The sequence below is a fragment of the Bos taurus genome, chromosome 5 (genome assembly GCF_002263795.3).
Source record: "Bos taurus isolate L1 Dominette 01449 registration number 42190680 breed Hereford chromosome 5, ARS-UCD2.0, whole genome shotgun sequence".
Classification (NCBI taxonomy): Eukaryota; Metazoa; Chordata; class Mammalia; order Artiodactyla; family Bovidae; genus Bos; species Bos taurus.
Window position 1 is genome coordinate 17,790,919 of NC_037332.1, and position 27,778 is coordinate 17,818,696.

General features: G+C 37.4%; 1 protein-coding gene across 20 annotated transcripts in view; it reads right to left on the reverse strand.

Annotated features, from left to right (window-relative positions):
- Positions 1-2,255: 2,255 nt before the first annotated feature.
- C5H12orf50 (chromosome 5 C12orf50 homolog) overlaps positions 2,256-27,778 on the reverse strand; it is a 33,593-nt gene continuing 8,070 nt past the window's right edge. For 10 of the 20 annotated variants that reach the window (XM_059886708.1, XM_024992163.2, XM_024992168.2 and 7 more), the window contains 10 exons: positions 16,740-16,898; positions 15,483-15,608; positions 15,288-15,401; positions 12,993-13,103; positions 11,461-11,568; positions 9,772-9,888; positions 8,301-8,405; positions 7,849-8,052; positions 6,161-6,253; positions 3,068-3,201 (listed from right to left, as the gene is read on the reverse strand). In XM_059886708.1, the coding sequence (XP_059742691.1) occupies positions 3,107-3,201; positions 6,161-6,253; positions 7,849-8,052; positions 8,301-8,405; positions 9,772-9,888; positions 11,461-11,568; positions 12,993-13,103; positions 15,288-15,401; positions 15,483-15,608; positions 16,740-16,898 (1,232 nt within the window). In that variant the 3' untranslated portion in view covers positions 3,068-3,106. Of the gene's footprint in view, positions 2,581-3,067; positions 3,202-6,160; positions 6,254-7,848; positions 8,053-8,300; positions 8,406-9,771; positions 9,889-11,460; positions 11,569-12,992; positions 13,104-15,287; positions 15,402-15,482; positions 15,609-16,739; positions 16,899-27,778 lie in introns of those variants that run through there. The other 10 variants (NM_001434788.1, XM_059886712.1, XM_059886709.1 and 7 more) reach the window with 10 other exon arrangements.

The window sequence follows — 27,778 nt, forward strand, 5'->3', positions numbered from 1 at the left end:
ATGTCTTCCCAAATTCATATGTTTTGCAAGATCTAACACCCCACCACCTCAGAATGTGACCTACTTGGATATAAGGTCTACACAGTTGAAATGAGGTCATTTAGATAGGCCCTAATCCAACATGACTGTATCCTTATAAAAGAAGAGATATGAATGCATAAACACATATAAAGGGATTTTTATATAAAGAGACACAAAGAAAAAGATAGTGATCTGTAAGCCAAGAAGAGAGTCCTGGAATAGATCCTTCAGAAGGAACCAACTGACACCTTGTTTTCAGACTTCTGGCCTTCAGATTCGTGAGACAATAAGTTTCTGTTGTTTGAGCCTCTCAGTTTGTGGGTACTTTATTATAGTGGCCCCAGCAAACTAATATACTACATTTCCAATAAATGCTATTTTAATTATTATTATTATTGCATTTTGAAATGAATAGACTCATTGGACACCAGTAAAATTCATCAAACTTCTTTTATGTTCCAAAAAAGCAACTGCCCAACCAGGGGCATAATGGAATTTAAGCTTAAAAGCACTACTTGTACACTTAAGAGTCTATAAGCATTTCTTCTTCCATTGATTAATAGACAGCTTTTCAACTCAGCTCTTTTCTTATCTCCCTCTCAAGTCTGTCTTACCAGGATATTTTGCTGACCCAGTTTTTATTTATATCTATGTGTAAAAAAAACCATAATGACCACATCCTTAAGTTTTTGAAAGTGTGGAGACAGAGCCCCATTAAAAGCAAGAAACTACGGTTTATTACTCCACAAGTTGGAATCACAGCATCAGTGTAGTTCAGTCGCTCAGTCATGTCTGACTCTTTGCGACCCCATGAACCACAGCACGCCGGGCCTACCTGTCCATCACCAATTCCCAGAGTCCAACCAAACCCATGTCCATTGAGTCGGTGATGCCATCCAACCATCTCATCCTCTGTCATCCCCTTCTCCTCCTGCCTGCAATCTTTCCCAGCATCAGGGTCTTTTCAAGTGAGTCAGCTCTTCACATCAAGTGGCCAAAGTATTGGAGTTTCAGCCTCAGCATCAGTCCTTCCAATGAACACCCAGGACTGATCTCATTTAGGATGGACTGGTTGGATCTCATTGCAGTCCAAGGGACTCTCAAGAGTCTTCTCCAACACCACAGTTCAAAAGCATCAATTCTTCTGTGCTCAGCTTTCTTTATAGTCCAACTCTCACATCCATACATGACCACTGGAAAAAGCATAGCCTTGACTAGACAGACCTTTGTTGGCAAAGTAATGTCTCTGCTTTTAAATATGCTGTCTAGGTTGGTCATAACTTTCCTTCCAAAGAGTAAGCGTCTTTTAATTTCATGGCTGCAATCACCATCTGCAGTGATTTTAGAAAATGTTTTAAAAATAAAATATTTCTAAGAGTCCTGATTGCCTCTCTTCTCCAATAAATGTTGAACAAGAGGCTACCAGTAACTATAAGACACAAGCAAATACAAATACAGGGGGTTCCAAAGTCTTAGTGAAGTTCTGAACTTTTATAAACATGGGAGTACAAATGTTACAAATTTACAAACATATCATTTGAAAGGTTAATTATTTATATTGCTCTTGTATTAAGTTTGAAGAACAAATTTTTAATTTCAAGTTTTTGTTTCAGTCACTCTGCAGATGAAATTTTTTAAATAATAAAATTTTGTTATTCAAGATTCACAATTCTAAACGAGCACAAACAAAATGGAAATAAATTTTCAAATGATGTCTCTCTCTTACATTCATAAGCATTTATACTTCTGGAGTTTCTGAAACCTTAAAAGTTCACTCAGACTTTTGGGATACCCTATTATTAATTCACTTTTTTTCTTTTATGAGTCCTTTTCTCCAGTATGATCATATAATTTTTGTTTTCATGGTAGGAAATATTTGTTTTTCAGTTCTGAACGTAGCACATTCCAGCGGGTAGATTTTGTAGTTACCCTTTAAAAGCCATTGTTCAGCAACAGCCCTGAAGGACAAACCAGACTTTGTCTCTTTCTATAACACATCAAAGTGTATATCTATTAGAATTCCTCTCATACTCATCACCATACTGTAACCCTGGGACTTCACTGAATTTGTTTACATTTTATCTGTAACTATCACAGAGGGCCCAGTTAAAATCTAGGTAAAGAAAGAAAATGTGAGGTTTCTTCCTTAAAGAATATTGCAAAACAGAAATCAAAGGCACAATTTTACTCCTCAATCTGTGCAATCTAACTTAGTTTACAATTAAAGAGTGATCTTAATTGTCAAACTTTTAAATTTTATTAAATGTTTGTGGCAATGCATCAAAATGAATCCCAGACCTATACAAATACACAGGCAGCTGTTTGTAATTTGCATTTTTATCAGTTTTGAAAGAGCACAGTGTACTTCCTGCATCTTATTTTCAGAATTTGCATTTTATCATGTTTGGCTATCCAGTATATAGTATGGAGTACTTGAATATCTCATTCTTTGAATTTTCATTTTTGATTGTAAATCAGATGATTTCTGGCACTTTTCTCTTTTCTCATTTTTCTCTTCTCTCAACCTCCAGGTTTACTTGCTCCCATTTCTTCTTGGCTCTAATAATAAAACACAAAACATATTTCAGTTATTTTCTTTTTCAGCATTATTCAGGGTACAAACATTTTGCATTTCTTTTGTTAAATTACGTCCCATAAATCTTAAGACAAAACAAAAACTAAGCTTGTTTTAATTCATAAATTTTCAGAACGCCATTCAAATTAATTCCATTTCTTTCCAAAGCTTGCTATGATTTGAATTTAGATGAAGGGGAGGATAGAAAGGAATAGAAATACTACTATACAGAAGGCTGCACCATGGGGCACCCAGAATGAAGAGAATGAACGTTGCCTTTTGTGCAGACAGGCACCTCCAGTCAACCAGCTATATCCCTATCGGAAAGGACATGTGGCCTCAAGGGAAGGCTGACAATGACATCTCTAATTGCCTTCAGCTCCTTTCCTCGATTCTCACAGACACATTTTCCTCTCCTCTTGCATTATCCTCAGAGCGTCCAAAAACATTTTCCCAAAGGGCTCCTCTCACCCATTTACACTTCCTCTGGCCTTGGCGCTCAGGTATTCCTCAGAGGAACAGACTAGTGGCAGCTCGTGTTTTCTGCCTCCTCTCTCCACAGGCCATCTGTCCACTGGGAAATGCTGCAATCTCTCCACTGTGCCCTAGCAGGAAGTGCAGGCGAGAAAACACAAACTAACCTTTCTCTCCCTCTTCTGGGGAAAACAACAACTGCAAAGGGGAAGTGTTTAGGGGTTACACATTACCCAGCCAAACCTTAGGCAAATAAGAAAACTAACTTTATTTTGTTAGAAGCCTTTTTAATTTCTTGACTCTAAATTCCCATTCAGCCTGATATCGAAAATTTATCTAGTCCTGTGCCTATAAACTTAGTCCAAATTCAGTGGTTCCACAGTTATTTCACATGTATCTTTCAATCACATTCAAATTTGAAACTCTTTACCAGGTTGGTTTTGTTTTTGTTTTTGTTTTTTTTTCCCTCCGTTACCTTCCTGCTGTTTATCCTAATTTCTAGGGTTGGGACTGGGCTTCCCAGGTTGTACTAATGGTAAAGAACCCACCCAGTCAGTGCAGGAAACACAAGAGATTTGGGTTCGATCCCTGTGTTGGGAAGACCCCCCAAAGGAGGGCATGGCAATCCACTCCAGTATTCTGGTAGGCTACAGTCCACAGGGTCGCAAAGAGTCAGACATGACTGAGGTGACTTAGCACACATGCATGCAGGGTTGGGACTGGGGAGAATGGCTGCTGCTGTGTGACCATTAGGAAAAGAATGTCATCTCAACAATCTTGGGTTTCAACAAGGTCTGGGTCCTATGCTGGGGAACAGTGCCCATATAACATAGTCTAAGGTTTCTCAAACTTTAATGTGTATCCTAATCACCTGGGGAATCTTGTTAAAATGCAGATACTGATTCAGTAAGTCTGAGATGGAGATTCCATATTTCTAACAAGCTCCCAAGTGATGTCATTGCTGGTGGCCCTCAGACCATCCTTCAAGTAACAAGGGTTTGATCAGTGAGTGATGGCCTGGTTTCTAATCAACTCCCTGGAAATCTGTTGTGATTCCAGCTGAGTCCTCCCCTGGAAGAGAACCCAATCACAAAGGCATCTTTCTGATGCTATCCCTTCAGTCCCAGCCAGGAGACTCTGTGTACACCCACGAGTCCTCTCTCCCAGAAACTCACTCTTACTTGAAACTCACAGGAATATGTAATGCCCTCCCAAGCAAACTTGGAGCTTGGCAATTTCAAGAGGCTCTGTCTCCAACCCTCTAGCATTAGACGGGCTTACCCTCCCTGCAACCACATCACCAGAGGGCATTGAGAAATTCTCTCCAAAGTTTTTCCCCCTAGGTTGCATCTGAGAAGTACACTGCAGGTCCTTTCTATGCTCTGATTCTTAAAAATTCAAGGGAAATTCTGTCATTGACTTTTCTACCCCTGGGCCCTGGCGGAGCTGGAGGTGGTGAAAGATGAGGCTCCACAAAGTTTCTGTTCTCTTGCTGTCTGTTTCACGTACCTTCCTCCATGCTCTCCAAAATTGAAAGAATAAAGCAGTTTTGTTAGCTTGTATTCCTGTCACATACAGGGATGGTACGTGTTTCATATTCCGAAGTGACCCCTCTTCCCTCCCAAACCTTTGGTGATTCATGTTTAACTATGTAGGTGAAGGCTGTCGGAATACAGGAGCTGTCCCTGGGACAGGGGTGGAAACATCCCACCCACAAGGAAATCATGGGAGAAAAAGACATGGCTTAACAATTGGTAGTTTTATTTAGGATTTTCACCGGCTTTTCACCTCTTTCCTCACAAAATTAAGTGCAGCCCACATGAACTTAAGATGAAATATAAACAAATAGCACTGCAGTAGCATTCTCTTGTAGTAACATATGCAGAGACGGGAAAAAAAGAAAAGCGATTCACTCCAGTATAAATATATATGAAAGTGTTAGTTGCTCAGTCATGTCCAACTCTTTGTGACCCCACTGACTGCAGCCTGCCAGCCTCCTCCATCCATGGAATTTTCCAGGCAAGAATACTGGAGGGGTAGCCATTCACTTCTTCAGGGGATCTTCCCAACCCAGGGATTGAACCTAGGTCTCCTGCATCACAGGCAGATTTTTTTTACCGTCTGAGCCACTAGGGAAGACCTATAAATATATATACAGGTCTACATACTGCATCACAGTTGTAGTGAAGAGTTTATAGGGAAATACTGCTTTAGAAGATCCTGGCTCTTTATTTTGGGAAGTGTACAGTTTCTAGTCTGGATGTATTCTGATTATTCTGGGAATCTCTTGTATAAGGTTTTATGAATTTCAGATGATTCTGAAAGTTCTAGGCTACTGATTTAGGTAGGAACTCTCTACCTAGGAGTTTTTCTGAAAGTTTCATGTTTCTAAGAAGTAACTGAAACCAGTTTATCCTGTGTGATCTTTCAAACCTACTGAGCAAGCCTCAGAATAAGCTGGGGTAAGACACCAAGCTTTTTAGTAAAAGAACCACATCTGGAACCCGAGGTTGGAGCTTCTAAAAACCTTTACCCTCAGGAGGTCCCCAGAATCCCTACACCCTCCCAGGGAAAAGAGCACAAAACAGAGACCATAGTCACTTTGAACCTCCCAGGCTGGAAACTACAACTTAGGTGCCCTGTCAGCCTGCACTAGCCATTATGTACTCACTAGCCAGGATATAGCAGGGCTTTAATATTTTGTGTCAAAATATGGTCTTATATATTGCTTTGTAGTTCAACAAAAAATGCATCTTAACAGATTATATAATTGCTGAAACTACTATGCTTCTGGCTAAGGAGAGAAATATATCAAAAGACTTCTGATAAAATAAAAATAAGCAAAGAAAAACCTAATTTAAAAAAAGGTAAAATTAAACCAACACAGCATTGTAAAGCAATTATCCTCCAATTAAATATATAAATAAAAGGCAAAAAAAAAAAATTGCTAGTCGGTGAGATCTCTTCTAAACTCCAAGTAATTATATTCATATATATCATGAAAATTTTCTAAAATATGTTCCTTGAGCTTAAAACTTGTCATTCATTTTAGAGTTATATGATACATTAAAACCACTAGTAAATATTTACCTGTATATATCTTTTCATTTTTTGAATACGTTTTTGAAAAAGGAATTCTTTTTTGCCACGCTGAACCATTATATGATGTTGACATATATTTATCTGAGAGAAAAAGGAAACAGGAATTAAATATTTTATAATGTTAAAATCATATTCCAGGCGTATTTCAAAGTTATTATTCTCAGAGGTGAAGCTAGTCTCTAAGTAATTCATTTTACCATTTCAAGGGTAAGGAATCAGGGATACAAGTAAGCTTATTAAGACCATTTAAGTTATCAATGACCGTGGTTACACATCTCTTAATTGGCTGTTCAGTTCCTCAAATAAGAATTGCTCCCATGAGGCTAAGCTAAAGTATGATACATGTACGTGATCAAAATATTTCATTGTCTGGCTTTCCTGTGATTTTACATATAATTCTGCTAATATTTGCAGAACTAAAGAAAGGAAGGAGAGAAGGAAAGAAGGAAAGGAAGGTCTGAGGCCCCCCAAATACAAATCTAGACAATCGCATCTAACTGTCCGGTAGTCACTGTATTCTTCACAAATGTCCACTCACAGTAAAATAATAATAAAATGATAATAGAAGTAAAGGGCTTTATTCTTGCCTGGGAAATCCCATGGACAGAGGAGCTTGGCAGGCTACAGTCCATGCTGCTGCTACTGCTGCTAAGTCGCTTCAGTCATGTCCGACTCCCAGCGACCCCATGGACTGCAGCCTACCAGGCTCCTCCATCCACGGGATTTTCTAGGCAAGAGTACTGGAGTGGGGTGCCATTGCCTTCTCCGATGGGGTCGCAAAAAGAGTTGGACATGACTTTGCAACTAAACAACAACAACAGTAGTAAATATAAATAAAATCATGTATATAAATCCATACAGATTCTATTTGAAAACAAACAGAAGAAAAATAATTTAAAAGCTAGCTTCTATGTAAATTGTAAAAGAAGGACCAAAGATAGACACAGAGTTTTTTACTTATGCTTCAAGAAGTATACAACAATCAGAATTCCACTGACTAGAGGCAAAAACAGGCAAATACAAACAAAATTACAGGGAGATGAGTGACCTTTTGTTAAATTGAGAAAATCAAAACCCAGCTTTAAAAGAACCAAATTCATCTGAGACAAGGGATTCAAAAATAAATCTGGTTCCCTCCTCCCTCAGGGCCTTGTACTTCCTGACACATACACTATGACTTGGCCTATTACATGATGGAATGATTTAAAAGCAGTCTGGACATGGATGGGAGAGATGAGCGGTTGTCAAAAATACTGCAGTTAACCCCCAAACTAACCTTTTCAGAAAGTAATCATGAAGGCCTAAAGAAAAACCAAGGCAGTAGCCAAAAAGGGATAACAGAACAATGCAGCTGGTGGAACAAGAAAATGTCAACCATTCAAAAACAATCCTCAAGAGTGAAATAAAGCCATCCAGGGGGAACAAAGTGCAGTGCTCTGAGACAAAACTCTAGAGAGGGTCAGTGACAAGCTATCTGCACCTAACACGTTCTCTCCAATGTCCTTTAAACCATGTGTACTCCTACACATGGACAAAATCCTCTCACTAGTTTTCTAAGATGTTATGGTGGTGATGGCCTGGAAAGGGAAGGGGTGGGGAGAAGCTAAGATTAGCTGGTCCCACAGGGATGCAAATCACAGACATGAATCAACAGTTATGTAAGTGTAGAACCTCACCTGAACAGAGCTTGAATTTGGGTTCCTTGTTAACATCAGCTTTATTGTAGGACCCGTGTGGAGGCCTGCCGTGAGGAGGTGCATTCAATGAGACAGTTCTGACAGCATCTCTCTGAACATGGATATAGGATGCATTCTCAGAATTTTTGTTTTTATTATTCCGATGGTAACTCATTTTATTTTTGGGATTTGAAGCCTGTACTGCTATAATAAAGGAAAGGGGAAAGGGAACAAGGGATGAAGCAATCTGGTTTCACACCTGTAATTAATGCACTGCGCTTTAAATGTTTAATAGCACGATGGAAGATAATGTAAGCTGAAAGAACTAGGTTTATAGGAATTGACATCTCAAATACATGGTGCATGATAGTGCCTTGTTTGTTGGCTAGAAAATATTATTTAATCTATTTTCAAATTATAATTCAGGAATACCAAATATAGAGACACTTTACCTCTCTGCATCCCTGGGTCAGGAAAGTTCTTTGGTTCGTCATATATCCATTTTCTTTTTTTCACACCTTTAAAATGAGGCTTCATCACTGGATGGACATCATTCACTTAAAGAAGTTACAAATTTTTACAGTTTTTAAGGAGATGCTTTCATCTGAAAATTACTGTAGGTACTAATTACATATCTGTGCATTCACATGTCAAGCAAGGAGGAAAGAAATGTACCACCCTAATACTTTACTTTCTAGAACAAATGGTGATTTATTTTTAAGTACCAAAAAGATTCTATCTTGATTTTTCTCATCAAATTGATTGATGAGAAAACTTTCAATAAGTAACACTCCTTTGGAGGAAAGATGCTTTTCGTCCAAAGGAATATGTGGATCCTTTTAAAGAACATAAAATTACAATCCAAATATAATTATATATCTCATTATAATGTTATTTTTAGTAGTTTTAGAATTGTCATTGTGAACATAAATCTTTCTTTACTTTTTAAGCCAAAACTACTACTTCTTAAGAAGTTGGATTAGTGTAAAATACTTTTAGTGAATATTATCTTATTGTTCTAAGCTGGGGTCATGGATAGTTTGGTGAAACAAGACTCAATAATCAAAATTTGTAAGTGCTAATATTACTAAGTTATTCACTTCTTGCTTGCTTGTTTTAACACGGAAAATTTTATGTGCAGGCTCAATTTTCCAAGAATTTCTAAGGTACATTTCTCCAGAGTAAAAATGAATATCAAAATCACTATGTAGATTGCATTAGCTCTCTATAGTGGGCTAATAAATCTCTCTTTGCCCTAGCTCCCATCTTCAGCTTAAGCAGGAAGCGTTCAGTGAAGCCCTGATTCACTGCCTCCTCTCCAAACATCATGCTCCATCCTTACTCGCATGCTCCCCTTCCTAGAATTTGGAAACTATATTTTTCACAAGTGTCACTGAACTAAGCTCCTCTGAGGTAAACCATGGTTCTCTTCGTTGCCCAGCTGGGGTTGAAGAATATTACAGGGGTTCAACAAATGAAATAGGAAGGAAGGAGGGAGGGAAAGAAGATTCATGAGTCTTGATTGTATCAAGAGAAGAGGCTTAGAGTACTAAATGGCAAGGAGAAGCAAAATCAAGAAAAATTTAAAAAAAAGAAAGATAATTTAAAAAATATGTCAATGAATCCCACAACAGGTTAAATTTAAAATATCATACTAATGGATCTTCTAAGAATGTAGTATTATATTATCAATTTTAATACCTAAATTAAACTAATGGGAAAGTATTTAATTTACTAGGACCCACATCACAATTCATTGTCAGAGTTAGTAGAAGACTATTGTGTCTTTAATTCTTAATCTTGAATAATTTTCAAAGCATCCTTTTTTCTTTCTTTTTAAAAATTCTATTTCAAGTAAGCAAAACAAATCCATGATAAGACAAATATATCTAAGGCCAAAAAGTGATAGAGCTAATGTCTCACTTGAAGAAAGGTCCTCTCTGCACTTCATACTGATATTCTCAGTAGCATTTAATACATGCCTTGTAGATACTAGTCGGGTAGTTAGGGAACGCTTTGGATGAGGGCTGTCCTTGTTATCTTTTAAAGCAAATTAAGAAAATAAAATGTCAGTGTTAATAAAAAAAAAAAAAAAAAGAAGTATTTCTGTTGGTATTTCACTTTGCAAGCATTATATGATGGGCATATATATGCCCATCTATGCTCTTTAAAAAATATATATGCATATTAATTTTTAGAACCCACCACTGAAATTCCCTAGTTAGCACATTGAGTCCTCCAAATCTGTCAGTATCAAAACATTAAAAATTTGAAATACAGCCATTATCTTCAATAGGTAAATATGTATTTGTGGCAATATTTTTAATACCTCCATACAAAAAAAATTGTTTTTAAAAAAAGGGTTATCAATTTTATATCAAATGTGCCAATTAAAAAAAAATTACTGATTTCATTTACTTATTTGGCTGGCCTGGTCTTAGTAGCAGCACATGGGATCTTTGATGCAGCATATGGGATCTAGTTCCCTGACCAGGGTTTGAACCGAAGCCCCCTGCATTGGGAGCACGGAGTCTTAGCCATGGACCGTCTGGCAAGTTCCAAGTATGCCAATTTAAACCAAGGATGAAGAAATATCTGTAAAACACTTCACTTGTTCTAGGCTTTGGAGCAGAACAATCCAACAAAGCTTTCTACAATGATGGAAACATTCTGTGCCATCTGAAACGATAGCCACTGGTCACATGTGAATACCGAGCACATGCAATATGGCTAGTGCAACTGAAAAACTGAATTTTAAAATTGTATTTAATTTTCATTAACTTCAGTGTTAACAGCCACATGCGAATGATGGCTACTGTTATTTGTGAAGTTAGAGGTGTGTTTTTTGATGGACTGAACAAAAGAGAGGAGGAGAGATTTACATATTGTTTTCCATAGGAAGAGTTTGATCACGTGTCTTTCCCTGTCTTTGAGAATATTTATTTAATGATGGAGAAGACAGTAGATAAAATTGGTTAACACGTATATGGAGAATAGGTGAAGTCCTCTAATTACAGGACAGCTATCCTGTCTGTGGCTTAGAGAGCTGCCCAGCCAAGGTCCCAGCTGGGGGATTCTTAGCAAGGTAGAGGCAGCATAAACCTACAGAAAATGTACAATATTAACATGTTTCTGGATTATTCTCAGACTACAGTTAGTAATAATCCTAAAGCGGGAAGTCAGCATGAGATTAGTACTCTTCTCAGTATATATATCTTCACAAAAGCTTTCTAAGAAAATTCAATCACACTGAATATTAGAAGCTGGGAGAAAAAAAAAAAAACTAAAGAGAGCTGGATATTACCATTGGAGAGAACCAATGACTTTAGAGCCAGGAGGACTCTCAGCAATTGTGTAGTCCAACAGGCTAATTTCTCCCATTAGGAAACTGAAGGTAAGAAAGATAAAGCTCTACAGGAGAATAATTAGTGACAGAGCCAGGACTGGATACGGAGGGACCCTGACTCCTATCCAGTATATTTTGGTGTGTATTTTTATTTATTACCTTGTCTCTTGTATTGGTTTCTACAACTGTATAACACAATCAAATTTTACGTTTTGAACTTATTTAAACAAGTCACAAATGGATCAAAATATAGACTGGCTCATTACCTTTAGCATTTGAACATTTTGATATGGTACTTTCTTTCTCTTCAGTTAAAACTTCATTTTCATCTACTCCAAGAAATATGATTCTCTGTGGAACGTAGCAGTCACCTCCTAGGACAATAACTTACTGTCAGTGGCAACAATGGCAAACAATTGTACAAAGCTATCTTTCAATACAGCATACTCCTCCTCTGAAACACTATTTAAATACTTCTCAGTGATACTATTGCCATCTCTATACATATCATATATGTTTTGATTAATATATATGTATATGAATATTCAGTATGTACACTTACAGGTAATTGTCAGAAAATTCAGTCAACAGTTTTCCATCTAACAATCTTTACCACACTTTGCTATGCTATGCTAAGTCACTTCAGTCGTGTCCGACTCTGTGCGACCCCATAGATGGCAGCCTACCAGGCTCCCCCGTCCCTGGGATTCTCCAGGCAAGAACACTGGAGTGGGTTGCCATTTCCTTCTCCAATGCATGAAAGTGAAAAGAGAAAGTGAAGTCACTCAGTCGTGTCCAACTCTTCTCGACCCCATGGACTGCAGCCTACCAGTCTCCTCCATCCATGGGATTTTCCAGGCAAGAGTACTGGAGTGGGGTACCATTGCCTTCTCCATTACCACACTTTAGAGATACTCAATAAATATAATTGCTTTCCATATAATATCCTCAAGTGTATGAAAGCAGTTTTCATATTCCCTAAAGATCTATTTTCCAGGATAAATATCCACAGGTGCTTTAAAATGTACTTAAATACTTAATTTCAGATCTTCACCATACAAGTTTCTGTTTCTTAACATAGAATACTTGTTTTCAAGTATCCTTGTTTAAAAATAATTCTCAAATATGGACTACCCTGTATAGAAATCAGTGGAACTAATACAATAATAGATGACTTTTATACAGCATCTTTCTATATGTCAGATAGTCTACTGAATATTTTAAATGACTTATTGCATTTAATTATTTTTCTTTAGTACTCCTAATAATGCAATGTAAGTTTATCTTAGCTATCTGGTAGCTGACACAAGTTACTTAATCATTTTGAAACTTTGTGGCCAACAAAAGCATTTATTTTTCCCTCACAATCTGTATCATACCAAGTCTTTCCCAACTTGAAGAAAACCTACCAGTTACGTCTTGGACTTAACTGCAAGAGGCTACGTTTATCACAGTTTGCCTTTGCCTCTTTACATTCGACTCACTGTCCCAGCATGTTAGCTTCCGGTCACCTGTGCATTTTATAAACAACGTCTCTATACATGTAATCGCCGTTCAACTGTTTAAGCACAAAGCCATTTGTTCCACAAATATTTACAAAGTGTACTTCATGTGCCAGGAATTCTACTGCAGAGAGCAACTGATTATACACAATTCCTGGCCTCAAGGAGCTTATCCAAAGTCAGTGATAAAATATCAAAGAGACATTGATGAAACAAGTTGCTTATGAGAGAAAAAACTCAGAACTATGTATTTTATGGTGATATACTCAGAATCAATCAGTAATAAATTAACTAACCTCCATTTTCAAAAGCAGCAATGTCAGTCCTTGGTTTCCTGTCCAATGATGCTTTTATTTCACCTTGCCTTTCAAATAGGCTGAATTTTGTTGGAACTGTCAGACCATCCCCTAAAAATTTAAAAAAAAAGAAATCACTCAAGAAACCATTAGGTGCTTATCTAAGTTTCTGAGAGAATTTATGATGATAGTAAAGAATCTAAAAGTTAATCGAAGTATTGTTTGTCCAGTGATTTCATGAACAATAAAATTATAATTACATACATTTTAAGCCAATTTATAATAATCAGGAAAGCAGAAGGGAAGTTTATTTTCTTATGTGGATAACGTAACAAGTGGCAGTTAAAAAATGTGAGCAATCTAATGCTATAATGTATATATATTTAATTTAGTTGATGTGACATATAATGAATTTTATAATATTTCTTTTGTTTTTATCTACTCACCATGAATAAACTGAGTAAAATGTATTAGGATCTACTTCCTGGTGGCTCAGACGGTAAAGCGTCTATCTACACTGTGAGAGACCTGGGTTCAATCCCTGGGTTGGGAAGATTCCCTGGAGAAAGAAATGGCAACCCACTCCAGTACTCTTGCCTTGAAAATCCCACAGACAGAGGAGCTTGGTGCAGGCTACTGTCCATGAGGTTGCAAAGAGTCAGGCACGACTAAACAACTTCACTTCACTCACTTCACTGATTGAAAAATGCTAATTATACTGATAATTAAAGTCTCTCCATTCTCTTTATACATTTTTAGATAATTTTCTCCTAAAATAAAATATTAAAAGGAGAATAAAGGAGCTATGGTAATCTGATATAACTTGTGATTCTGAACTGGATTCTAAATAAGGTAGATTTCATTTTAGTATAAAGAACATTAATGGCACAATTAGTGAAACTTTTTTTTAGGTTTGTAAATAATATCACTAGTAATCTTCTGATATTGGTATTTATACCACATTTGTGTGAGAGTTATGTACGCCTGCAACTTACTCTCAAACAATTTGAAAAAAAATAACAACAATGTGTATATTGAGAGAGAGAGAGGAAGGGAATGAAAAAATCAAATGTGTAAAGTGCCAGTATTTGGGGAAGTCTGGGTAAAGAAGGTTCATGAATTAACTGGAATTATTTAAAAATAAAAAGCTTTTTAAAACCATAATGTAAAGTGAAAACGCATATAACTGTCTTTCTATCTGACATTTTTAATACTCATTGCTAACATGTTTGCCCTTGTTTTGTTTTTCTTGTCTGTGTCATTTCCTTCTCCAGGGGATCTCCACTCCCCAGGGATCAAGCTCATGTCTCCCGTGTGCCCCGCGTTGGCAGGCAGGTTCTTTACCACTGGCGCCACCTGGGAAGCCCTTGTCTGTGTAATTCGGACAATCTGTCCTTCACTGGATGGCCCCCACCTATCAGCTTGGGTTTTTCGACTGTTCTACCGTTTGACAGTATGTTGCTGCCACCTACTGCCATATATGTTTAAATGGCTTGCCACACATACTTGCAAGACAGACATTCTACTCTTTATCTTATATTCATCTTGATCCTGGGAATCTTTTCCAACTATTTTTTCGGTACCTAAGAGGAGGAAAGAATTCTGATTTCGCTTACTGCTATAAAGGTTTTTTTGTTTAAGCTCATCCCAGAGGCAAGAAAACTACTTAAACCCATGGCATCCATGGATTTTTCTCTGAGTTCCTTGTTTTATATCCAGAAAACAATGTTCTTTTTATCTTGCCTTCAAGAGCAAAACATTCACCAACAGAAAAGTCAGATTCACCAGAACATAAGATCCATAAAAGGCACAGCCTTATATTTATTCACCTGTGTTGCCCTTGAAATTGGCTGGTACACAGGAAGCACTCATTCAATGAACAAATATACCCTTGTCCTGCCACTAACATTATTCCGTGATCTCCCTTTTGTCCTTCTAGGGCTAATTTGTCCATTCTACTTATGAAAAAAAAAAAATCTACATTTGTTTTACAGGGAGATTTATTTTCATAGACAAATGAAGTGGTAAAACCAAGTTATTTACAGAATGACTGCATGGGGTATGTAGTGTCACCATGGTTTATGTAGTCTATTCATTCTGTGGTTCCTCTGGGAAAATATGATTACATTAATAGCAGCTTTTCATATTAAATTTAGGTTATGCAATAAAATCACTTCCTTCTCACTCTCAATTCTGATGTATTATTTGTCATTTAACTCCAGTGCACACTTAATAATCCACAGCCTATCACACCAAGTATTCACCACCTTGAAAAGCTTCCTTTTCATTCCTTACCTTCTTGCAATTCACTGCCACTTTCCAAAGACTTTTCTATCTCTTTTTCCACTATAGAGGCTATGCTTTTAGATGATGAAATATCTGAAGGAGTATGAACTCTGTAGTATTCACCTAATCTCCCACAAGAAAATCAATGGTTAGTGCACTTCTCACATCAAATATTAGAAAATATACAAATGTTTGATTTCTTACCAGATTTATAACACATCTCCTTTATTGCTCTTTTTTCTTCAATTTCTTCAGGAGTCTTTGTCCATAAACTAGAAGCATCTATAGGATATATTTTTTTTAAATTAAATTGTCCCAAAGCCAAATAATCTGAAAATTTATAAACCAGAATGAAAAATCCCACACATTGTCCTCATAAATGGATTACTGTTTTAAAAATATTTAAAGTCAATAATTTGTGTACTAACAAATGTTTCTTATTGCTATATTTTATGTTTTAGAAAGAATCAGTCAAGAGAAAAATGACTGTACATTATATGTGTCTTGAGATGAGAGGCTGGACATATAGGTTCACATTTGAGATTATGTTTGTCTGGAGAAGGAGGATGTTGGGATAGGAGACAGAGGTAAACAGCAAAAAGTGGCACATCTCCTTTTTCCTATTCTTCCTCAAAGTTAGTTTTAAAATTAAAGGATGATGAGTGGGTTGTAATATATCCTCCTGAGGTTTCAGGGGGTTCTGACTCTAGATCAGAGGTGGAATTCCCTATTAATTATCTTTCTGTAGTAAGATAGCTACAGAAAAAAATGTAACATTTCAGTCTTTTCAATGTGCCCACATTCTGAGTCTCCATACAATGACAAATTCCAGGGCAGAGACAGACTTAGTTTATTTCTCTGGATGTTTAACTTGTTTGTACATACTTATTGGTACTGCAGTGCTGTGGTGATATGGGAGGAATAAGATGGACTACAGTGTAAGACCTGGGTTCTAGTCTTCTTTATGCTGGCAAGGATTACTGGGATAATGCAGATGATAATGGTTTACACATTACAAACTACTCTACTGATCTCTATAGCTTCAAGGATTAAATGTGAGACAGATAGATTGACACTTATGTATATCAATGTTGTTACATATAAACAGACAATGTTATATATAAATTTATATGATTATATAAATCATATTATCAATGTTAATTTATACACAAATAAAACATGTTATTAGTATACTTACAAGCAACTGTGCATATTTAAACATGAGATCTGTCTTCTAGCCATCATACAACAAAAAACTTTCAATCCAAACAATCATAAATATATGTGTAGATGTCGAACAAATTAGAACATAATGAATTTAATATATTTAATAAAATTAAAGCTATTTTCTCACCAAAATATGTCTTATATATTATAAACTTCTAAAAGTTAAACAAGTATGCAGAAAATATCATGAAGTTTTTGAATGTGCACTATAAATGTGACAAAAGGTTTATTCACCATTTTGTTCACCTTCTTCCTCCTCCTCTTCCTCAAAGTTAGTTTTTAAAACTAAAGGATGGTGAATGGGTCGTGATATATTCTCCTGAGGTTTTAGAGGTTCCTGACTCTGGGTTGGGGGTGGAATTCCTTCCTGAGTTTCTTTCTGTAGAATGATATCTATAGAGAAAAGGCAACATTTTAGTCTTCAAGATATACCTTTTGGCACATGTTCAATGATTAACTATTGTCCTCTTGATTAACTGCATACTTTTGTTAAAAGACGTCTCGTTTCTAGAAAGGTTATTAAACTAACTTATAAAAATCAGCATTTTGCTGGTAAGATGTGGAAAATGTGCTAATTCATAGACTTTAGATAGTAATTATAACCACATTTGGGTATATATCATACTTTGGTATAAACACAAAGTGATCACAAGCATTACTGTATTCTTCGATTACATCTATGGGATAAGAATAACTTAGTTAATCACATTATGACTATTTAACAAAGGTAAACTCATATAAGACATAACTTATAATGTCAGAGTATACACGTTTAAAGGGGGGAGGGGAAATCCAGAGGTTCTAATTTTCTGTGGTTGGGGGTTGATGACTTGGAAGTAAGAATAATACCTTCAGATTTCTCTGTTGGCTCCACATAGGTCAGACTGAACAAAGCTCTAGGTCATATTTAAATGTTCTGTAACCTTCAAAACTAACCAGCAAATAATAGAAAAAGCTAGTGAACACATACATCTTTGATCGTTACTTATTCAAGTCTCTTTATTTTTCAAGCCAATAGTTATCAAATCTGGCTAAATATCAGAATCAACTGAAGAAATTATTCAAATCATCTTTTCTGTCTCTGTTTTCCAAACTTCTGATTCTGAAGGTTGAGATTAAAGCCTGGAAATCTGATGCTATTTTTCAAATGTCTCAGATAATTGCAAAATCAGTCAAGACTGGAAACCAATGCCCCAAATCAAGGATCATCTACCTGGGGTCCAGGGTCATGGGAAGCCTTTTAGCGGTTTTGCCACCAGAATAATTTGAAAGCCTGTCAGGCTCCCCTGTCCATGGAATTATTCCAGGTAAGGATACTGGAGTGGGTAGCCTTTCCCTTCTCCAGGGGATCTTTGTGACCCAGGGATCAAACCCAGGTCTCCCACACTGCAGGCAGATTCTTACCATCTGAGCCACCAGGGAAGCCCTGAAAGCAATCAATTGTATTCCAAATTCTTAATTTCTACATCTATTTCACCTAAAATTGCCCGAGAACAGGTCTCAGTCCATAATAGCCTTTTCTCTACAAAATAAAGGTGGACAGGAAAGCCTGGCATGCTGCAGTGCATGGGGTCACAAAAAGCTGGAACTGACCTAGCAACTGAACAACAACCCTTTACTCATGCCAACATTTTCTATATAGCACATTGCCCAAAAGAGAAATCCTCTTTTGCTGAATAATCAAACCACCAGGAACCCATAAGGCTTTTTCCATCACCTTGATTTATACACACTCCTAGAAAAGGTTGTAATGGGCAGAATAATGCCCTCCCAAAGATGTCCAAATTTTTATTGCTGAAACCTGTGTACACACTAGGTTATACAGGAAGGAGGAATTAAGACAGCTAATCAGCCAACCTCAATATTAGCAAATTATCCTTGATTATTCAGGTGGTCCTTTGGAAATAGACAAGTTGCAGAGGAACAGGTGTGACAGTGGAAGCTAGGTCAGAGTAATGCAGTATCAGAAGGACTTGACTACCCATTGCTGATTCTGAACTTCAAGAAAGGGTACGTGAACCAAGAAATAATGAAGACCTCTAGAAACTGGAAAAGATAAGTAAACAGGTTCTCCCTCAGAATCTCCAGAAGGAATGCAGCCCTGGAGACACCTTAATTTTAATTCAGAGAGATTTCATCGAATTCCTAAACTACAAGCTAATAGAATTGAGTTGTTGAAGCCACTTGGTTAGGGGTAATTTGTTACAGCAGTAACAGGAAACAAATACACATGGGATTAGAAAAAGTGCTACTGGGGTTTACATTGGAATGGTCTGAATTCACATGCATGATAGAGTATGTCGGTAGTTAAGAATTTTTATTGAAAATTTTTGCTTCCTCCACTTCTAGACTCTTGTTAAAGAATATGTCATTTTTGAAAAAAAGTCTCACGGCATCAGTGAAGAGAGAGCACTAGTTAGAAATTCTGAAGGAAAAAGATGGCTTTAAACAGAACTTTTCAGCTATTCTAAATACCTATTCCCAAGACTTGTCATTAGCTGCAAAGAAAAGCTTCACTGAACACTCAAAACAGTAAATGTTAGTCCCATTTTTTAAAAGCTTTCTTGAGATTCACATACTATACAATTCACACATTTAAACATTTTTTTAGTATATTCATAGAGGTGTGCAAATATTGCCATGATCAATTTTAGGATATCTGATCCCCTCAAAAAAGAAACCCATACCTATTAGCAGTTACCGTTCATGTCTGCCCGATGTCTCCAGCTGTACAAACACTAGTATACTTTCTGTTTCTATGGATTTGCCTGTTTTGGATATTTCATATAAATGAAATCATACAGTATGTAGTCCTTTGTACATGACTTCTTCAACTTACCATAGTGCTGTGCTTTTAAATTGTTTATTTGTTTGGCCACACATGCTCTTTGTTGCAGCATGAAGGATCGTTAGTTGCTGCATATGGGATCTAGTTCCCTGACCATGGATTAAACCTGGGTCCCCTGGATTGAGAGTGCTGAGTCTTAGCCACTGGACCACCAGGGAAGTCCTCTCACAGTGTTTTTATAATAGTCAAATAATATTTCACTGTGTGCATATACCATAATTTTTCCATTCATCAAATGATGGACACTTGGTTTATTTCCACTTTTTTAGTTGTTTTAAATAATGTTAGTATGAATATTTATTGTTGTACAAGTTTCATTAGGACATATGTTTTCACATTTCTTGGATATACTTAGAAGTGAGTAAGTAGGACATATGGTGATTCTAGGGGCTTCCTAGGTGGCTCTAGTGGTAAAGAACCCACCTGCCAATTCAGGTGACATAAGAGACATGGGTTCGATCCCTGGGTCGGGAAGATCCCCTAGAGGAGGGCATGGAAACCTACTCCAGTATTCTTGCCTGGGGGATCTCATGGACAGAGGAACGTGGTGCGCTACAATACTTAGTCTCAGGAAGAGCTGTAATGACTGAAGCAACTTACATGTGCACACTTAGTGATCTATGTTTACTCTTTTGAGGAACTGCCAAACTGTTTTCCAAAATTGCATCATCTACATTCCTATCTGAAATGTATGAAGATTCCAATATCTCCATATTCTTGTCAAATCTTCTTATTATCTATTTGATTAAACCATCTGAGTAGATAGGAGTGATACCTCATGGTTTTGACTTACATTGATCTAATGGTGAGTTACAATGAGCATCTTTGCATGAGCTTATTCAGTTCAGTTGCTCAGTTGTGTCTGACTTTTTGTGACCCAATGGACTGTAGCATGCCAGGCTTCCCCGTCCATCACCAACTCCGAGAGCTTACTCAAACTCATGTGCATCGAGTTGGTGATGTCGTCCAACCATCTCATCCTCTGTTGTCCCCTTGACCTCCTGCCTTTAAACTTTCCCAGCATCAGGGTCTTTTCCAGTGAATCACTTCTTCACATCAGGTGGCCAAAGTATTGGAGTTTCAGCATCGGCATCGGTCCTTCCAATGAACATTCTGGACTGATTTATTTTAGGATTGTCTGGTTTGATCTCCTTGGTATCCAAGGGACTCTCAAGAGTCTTTTCCAACACCATATTCAAAAAGCATCAATTCTTCAGCGCTCAGCTTTCTTTATGGTCCAACTCTTATATCCATACACGACAACTGGAAAACCATAGCTTTGACTAGACTGATCTTTGTTGATAAAGTAATGTGTTTGCTTTTTAGTATGCTGTCTAGGTTGGTCATAGCATTTCTTCAAAGGAGTAAGTGTCTTAATTTCATGGCTGCAGTCACCATCTGCAGTGATTTTGCAGTCAAAGAAAATAAAACTGTCACTGTTTCCCCATCAATTTGCCATGAAGTGATGGGACTAGATGTCATGATCTTAAAGTTTTTTGAATGTTAAGTTTTAAGCCAGCTTTTTTACTCTCCTCTTTCACTTTCATCAAAAGGCTCTTTAGTTCTTCTTCCCTTTCTGACGTAAGGGTGATGTCACTGGCATATCTTAAGTTATTGATATTTCTCCTGGCAATCTTGATCCAGCTTGTGCTTCATCCAGCCTGGCATTTTGCATGATATACTCTGCATATAAGTTAAATAAGCAAGGTGACAACAAACAGCTTTGAGGTACTCCTTTACCAATTTGGAACCAGTCTGTTGTCCCATGTCCAGTTCTAACTGTTGCTTCTTGACCTGTATACAGATTTCTCAGAGGGCAGGTAAGGTGGTCTGGCATTCCCATCTCTTGAAGAATTTCCCACAGTTTGTTGTGATCCACACAGTCATAGGCTTTAGTGTAGTCAATGAAGCAGAAGTAGGTATTTTTCTGGAATTTTCTTGCTTTTTCTATGATTCAACAGATGTTGGCAATTTGATCTCTGATTCCTCTGCCTTTTCTAAATACTTGAATATCTGGAAGTTCTTGGTTCACATACTGTTGAAGCCTGAATTGGAAATTTTGAATATTCCTTTGCTAGCATGTGAGATGAGTACAATTGTGCAGTAGTATGAACATTCTTTGGAACATTCCTTTGTGATTGGAATGAAAATTTACCTTTTTCAGTCCTGTGGCCACTGCTGAGTTTTCCAAATTTGCTGACATTTTGAGTGCAGCACTTTAACAGAATCATCTTTTAGGATTTGGAATAGCTCAACTGGAATTCAACCACCACCTCCACTAGCTTTGTTTGTAGTGATGCTTCCTAAGGCCCACTTGACTTCGCATTCCAGGATGTCTGGCTCTTGGTGAGTGATCATACCATCTTGGTTATCTGGGTTTAAGATCTTTTTCGTATAGTTCTTCATGTATTTTTACCACCTCTTCTTAATATCTTCTGCTTCTGTTAAGTCCATACCATTTTTGTCCTTTATTGTGCCCAACTTTGCATGAAATGTTCACTTGTTGTCTCTAATTTTCTTGAAGAGATCTCTAGTCTTTCCAAGTTTATTGTTTTTCTTTATTTCTTTGCACTGATCACTGAGGAAGGCTTTCTCTCTCCTCACTATTCTTTGGAACTCTGCATTCAGGTGTATATATCTTTTAGCCATTTTTATATCTTTGAGAAATGTATATTCAGATTCTTTCCCCATTTTCTAATGGAATTGTCTATATTACTGAGCTGCAAGAGTTCTTCATATATTCTGGATATAAAATGCTTATATAAAAGATATAAATATTTTCTCTCATTCTGTGGGTTGCATTTTTACTTTCTTGATATTCTTTGAAACACAAAAGTTTCTAATTTGATGAAATCCAATTAATTATTTTTCTGCTTGTTTGTTTTTTCTTTTGGTGTCATACTGCTACTGCTACTGCTAAGTCACTTCAGTCGTGTCCGACTCTGTGCCACCCCATAGACAGCAGCCCACCAGGCTCCACCATCCCTGGGATTCTCCAGACAAGAGTACTGGAGTGGGGTGCCATGTCCTTCTCCAATGCATGAAAGTGAAAAGTGAACGTGAAGTCGCTTAGTTGTATCCGACTCTTAGCGACCCCATGGACTTCAGCCTACCAGGCTCCTCCGTCCATGGGATTTTCCAAGCAAGAGTACTGGAGTGGGGTGCCATTGCCTTCTCCGTTTGGTGTCATAACTAAGAATTGTTTGAGTAGTCTATAGTTTCTAATAAGAATTTTATAATTTTAGTTCATATTTAGGTCTTTGTGGCCTATTTTGATTTAATGTTCACAAGAGCAAGGTCTGTACTTACCAAAGCCTAAAAATAACCTAAATAGATGATAAATACTAAATTATTATTCAATAATAGTGGGATATGTAGATAAATTTTCTATATGTGATGCTTGTGTGTAGTGTGGTTAGGTATACGTGTGCTTAGCTGCATCCAACTCTTTGTGGCCCCGTGGACTATCAGACTCCTCTGTCCATGAGATTTTCCAGCAAAAATAATTGAGCAGCTTGCCATTTCCTACTCCAGGGGATCTTTCCAACCCAGGGATCAAACCTGCATCTCTGCATTGGTAGGTGGGACAAGCACCACTTTAGAAGCCCATGGTTATATCTGAGAGTGTTGTTAAACATAGGAGATCTATGTCAATGCATTTAGAGATAACGTGTCATGATATTTGCAACTAACATTTAAATGGTTCAAAAACAAGGACAGAAATATATGTTTGTACATTTTTTTGTGTATATGTAAGTACAATAGAGGGAAAAGAGAAAATAAATTGATAAATTGGTGAATCCTGGTGAAAAGTACATGGCTGGGTGTTCATTGAAACTATTCTGAAACATTTTTGTAGGTTGAACATTTTTGAAATAAAAAGCTGGAGCTAGAAAATTACACTGAAGGCTCAGCTCTAACACTCATGAATTTAACTGTTGGCTTAAGTGGTAATAGGAAATAGGAAAAGGAGTACGTCAAGGCTGTATATTGTCACCCTGCTTATTTAACTTATATGCAGAATGCATCATGAGAAACACTGGGCTGAATGAAGCACAAGCTGGAATCAAGATTACCGGGAGAAATATCAATAACCTCAGATATGCAGATGACACCACCCTTAAGGCAGAAAGTGAAGAGGAACTAAAGAGCCTCTTGATGAAAGTGAAAGAAGAGAGTGAAAAGTTGGCTTAAAGCTCAACATTCAGAAAACTAAGATCATGGCATCCAGTCCCATCACTTCATTGCAAATAGATGGGGAAACAGTGGAAACAGTGTCAGATTTTATTTTGAGGGGCTCAAAATCACTGCAGATGGTGATTGCAGCCATGAAATTAAAAGACGTTTACTCCTCAGAGGTAAAGTTATGACTAACCTAGACAGCATATTAAAAATCAGAGATATTACTTTGTCAACAAAGGTCTGTCTAGTCAAGGCTATGGTTTTTCCAGTAGTCATGTATGGATGTGAGAGTTGGACTATAAAGAAAGCTGAGCACAGAAGAATTGATGCTTTTGAACTGTAGTGTTGGAGAAGACTCTTGAGAGTTCCTTGGATAGCAAGGAGATCCAACCAGTCCATTCTAAAGGAGATCAGTCCTGGGTGTTCATTGGAAAGACTGATGTTGAAGCTGAAACTCCAATATTTTGGCCACCTGATGCGAAGAGCTGACTCATTTGAAAAGACCCTGATGCTGGGAAAGACTGAGGGCGGGAGGAGAAGGGGACGACAGGGGATGAGATGGTTGGATGGCATCACTGACTCAATGGACATGAGTTTGGGTGGACTCCAGGACTTGGTGATGGACAGGGAGGCCTGGCCTGCTGCAGTCCATGGGGTCGCAAAGAGTCGGACAGGACTGAGCGACTGAACTGAACTAAGTTGTGATAGGAATGGTTTGGGGGGATGGGTTGGGTTGTTCTTTTCAGTTACTGCTGTTGTTTCAAGCTCCCCAGATAATTCTAAAGGGGAGCCAGGTTTGAGAAACATGATTCGGGGTACCTGGTCTTCCTGGATTCCGATGGTTAAAGGGAACAAGCCCCACCTATGTGTGTCCAGAAGTAAACAGAAAAAGAGAAAGAAAGAAGAAAATTTATTTAATGGAAATACACATAAATCAGAAATGTTAGAAGTATTCTACTGTTTAATGTAAATTAAAGGGGAAAGGGCATCTTTTATTATATGTAAAGAATCTTAATAGCTTTGAAAGGAAGGTTGTGCCGTAGGGTGGAAGAGCATTACCTCTTAGAAGGAGGAAGCCGGATTAGGTGGTCTCGTGGGTGGATCCATTCAAATTACCAAAAGGACTGGTTATACTTGAAATGCCAAGTCTGGGGTTGTTAGGCAGTTTTAGAGTCAGAATTGTGTTTGAAGTCAGGTACCTCTAGTTATGAGATATATTATGTCACCTAAGGTATTTAACCTGTCTGGGCTTCATTTTCCTCATCTGTACAATAAGAATACTATTTTTCAGATTTTTGTGAGGATTAAATAAAATTAGGCATGCATAATACTCAGCATAGGGGTGCCACACAGAAAACTCATATTATTTGAAAACTGTGGATATGAGATTTTCTCATTTCTCATAATCCTACTTCATTGTTTTTTAATCGATTACATTTTTAGTTTATAAAGTCTTAAAGAGAAGGTCTGTGGACATCTCAGACATGACTAACAATGTTAGGCCTGGGAACTAAGACTTGAGTATGAAGCATGAGTGTGCTCAGTCATGTCTGACTCTTTGTGACCCCTGGACCGTAGCCCGCCAGGCTCGTCTGTCCATGGAAATTCCCAGGCAAGAATACTGGAGTGGGTTGCCATTTCCTTTGCCAGGAGATCTTCCCGACCCAGGGATCAAATCCACTCTCCTGCATCTCCTGCATTGGCAGATGGGTTCTTTACCAGCTGAGCCAGCAGGGAGTAACCAACTTTACTTCCAGAAGTACCATGCTCATCGATGAGAGCAGACAGCGTCCAGTTAGGATGAGGAGTCTCCCATCCAAACCCAAATTGTTACAGGGGTCACCATCATCTGGTTTAAGACACTTGCTCAACCCCTCTCCCCTTTCCCCAAAGAAGAAAGAACTGATGTGAACAGTTTTTCCTCTTATAACTATTAACAGTTGTCTTACTCTGTGTCTTATCCACACACACACACAAAACTAGTCTGTGTTTTACTGACTCAAATATGTAAGTCAAGGTGTTTGTTAAATTATTTAAAAAACACGAGACATTGGTTTTTTAAGACATAATGAAAAGGTCATGTACACATATTCATGTAGGCAAGACCTTGTAAAGTGAGCTACCCAGGCTTCATTTAATGTGGTCAAATAGTCAGTTGTTGAAGGCATCTCCAAGACAGTGACTCAGAATACACAAAAATCAAATTATCCTTTCAGGTATTCATTTTAGAATAACATGGCAAATAATCAAGGAGATGAGCATTTGCTTCAATGTTTGAGCTACTCTGTTCTGAATAAATTGTCCCTTAGCAAAATTTAAGGAGTTTCTTAAGAGGAACCCTTTGTTTGGGTATACTAACCTCTACTGCGTACCATGGGAGAAAGAACAAGAACCCACCAAGCTCACAAAGAAAATGCAAAATGTACTCAGAAATGCCTTGCAAATTCTTATAATTAGAGCAAATATTAACTGAGCTATGTTTTTCTTAGCACTATCATTTGGTTTTAATAGCTATTTGCCTCTAAACTTAGAGATGATAACCAGAGGGATTAGGCCACCTTTGAAAATGTCTAGTTTAGCAACATTTAAATGAAATATTTGGCAAAAGAGTCCAAGACCTTTTTTTAAATTTGTTAGCAGATTAAAGTTTAAATTGCAAAAGACTAACTGGCAGTTTTACACGTCCAGACAAAAAATGTCAGACTCCTGATAATTGAACTTAGTCCTTAAAGATAACAGACAATGGCAAATTAACTAATGGGAAATTGCTTTCAGCAAACACCTCATTCTGGAAGAGCACAGCTGGTAACTTAGATAGCACTGCTGCGGCTGCAACTCACCCACTTAATATGGACCACATGATGGGTCTCAATTCCTTGATCAGAAGCCTTAGAAATTTTCACAGTGTATGCATTTAATAACCTAGATTTTATCTTAACTGGACACAAACTTACACATGAATTACACAATGCCATATATGAAACAATAGTTATATTTTGCTACCAAAAAAACCCTGTCATAATCCTACCCTGAATTTGTTAATCACGTGTACCCACTAAAACATAAAGGTAGATTTTAATAAAGTTATAACTTTGTAATTTAACTTTTGTCTAAGGTGAGAGGATTTAATTTCCTGGTTCTGGTTAATATGAACCTTGGTAGGTAGATGCTCCTGGAAATATTTTAGGAAATATTAGGTCTACAAAAAATCACACTATAACTTCTGAGGTATTGAAATATTCTTAGAATGAATAAATGATGCAGTAGTTCAATACATAATTCAAATGAGTTTAGTAGTTTTCTGTGGTGGTGGTGGTATAGTCACTAAGTTGTGTCTGACTCTTGCAACCCCATGGACTGTAGCCTGCCAGGCTTCTGTCCATGGGATTCTCCAGGCAAGAATACTGCCATTTCCTTCTCCAGGGTAATAGTTTCCTACAGCCTGGAAATTGAATCCTCTTTCCTAAAGCACAGAAATGTGCCTGGGCAGAGAAAAAATAGTTACCTACTTATTGTGAATAAATATTTTTCAGGACTTCCTGGAATAGAATTAGCCACAATGTGAAAGGTAATACTCTATGTTTGGTGGTTGGGATTTATCAGTAAACAAAGATTCCTATTCTTACAGAAATTTCATTCTATAGGGAGGAGTCAGACAAACAATAGATGTAGTGAAGAAATATATCTGAGAAAATGATACGGAAGTGGCAAAGATAAAGCAGAGCTTATCTCCTCTCATGATGGGAATAGAATGGCTAGGAGAAGGATCTGGTCCTTCCAAAACCAGTGCATGGATCTGGTTTGACCCTATCAAGAGAGGGGAAAGCTTATCCCAAGAGTCAGAAGCAGTTTTGACATGTGTTGAAGAAACTGAGACTTCCAGAAGAGCCAGAACTATTTTTGACCCCCAGATTCTATGCCTAATCTATGAGGATAATGGAATGTATCCCTAGAGAACTTAGCTGAGGACATGTCTTAACAGTGGGGAGCCCACTGTTTGTTACAGAGACATTCTACCTTTCCTTTGCCCTCGGAGATGCAGTCTTTCCTCTAGTACTGAAATAATTAGTTTGAAAGACAGCAATTTCACCCCTAGACCACTAGGAAGTAGGCTAGCACACTATATAGAGAGAATTTAATACAATGTTCTTAATGAAATAAAATCACGCTAGATGTTAACCAATGGGACAAAGTTAACCACTTAGTAGGTGTAATAACTTTCATCCCAGTAGGTTACCTTCAC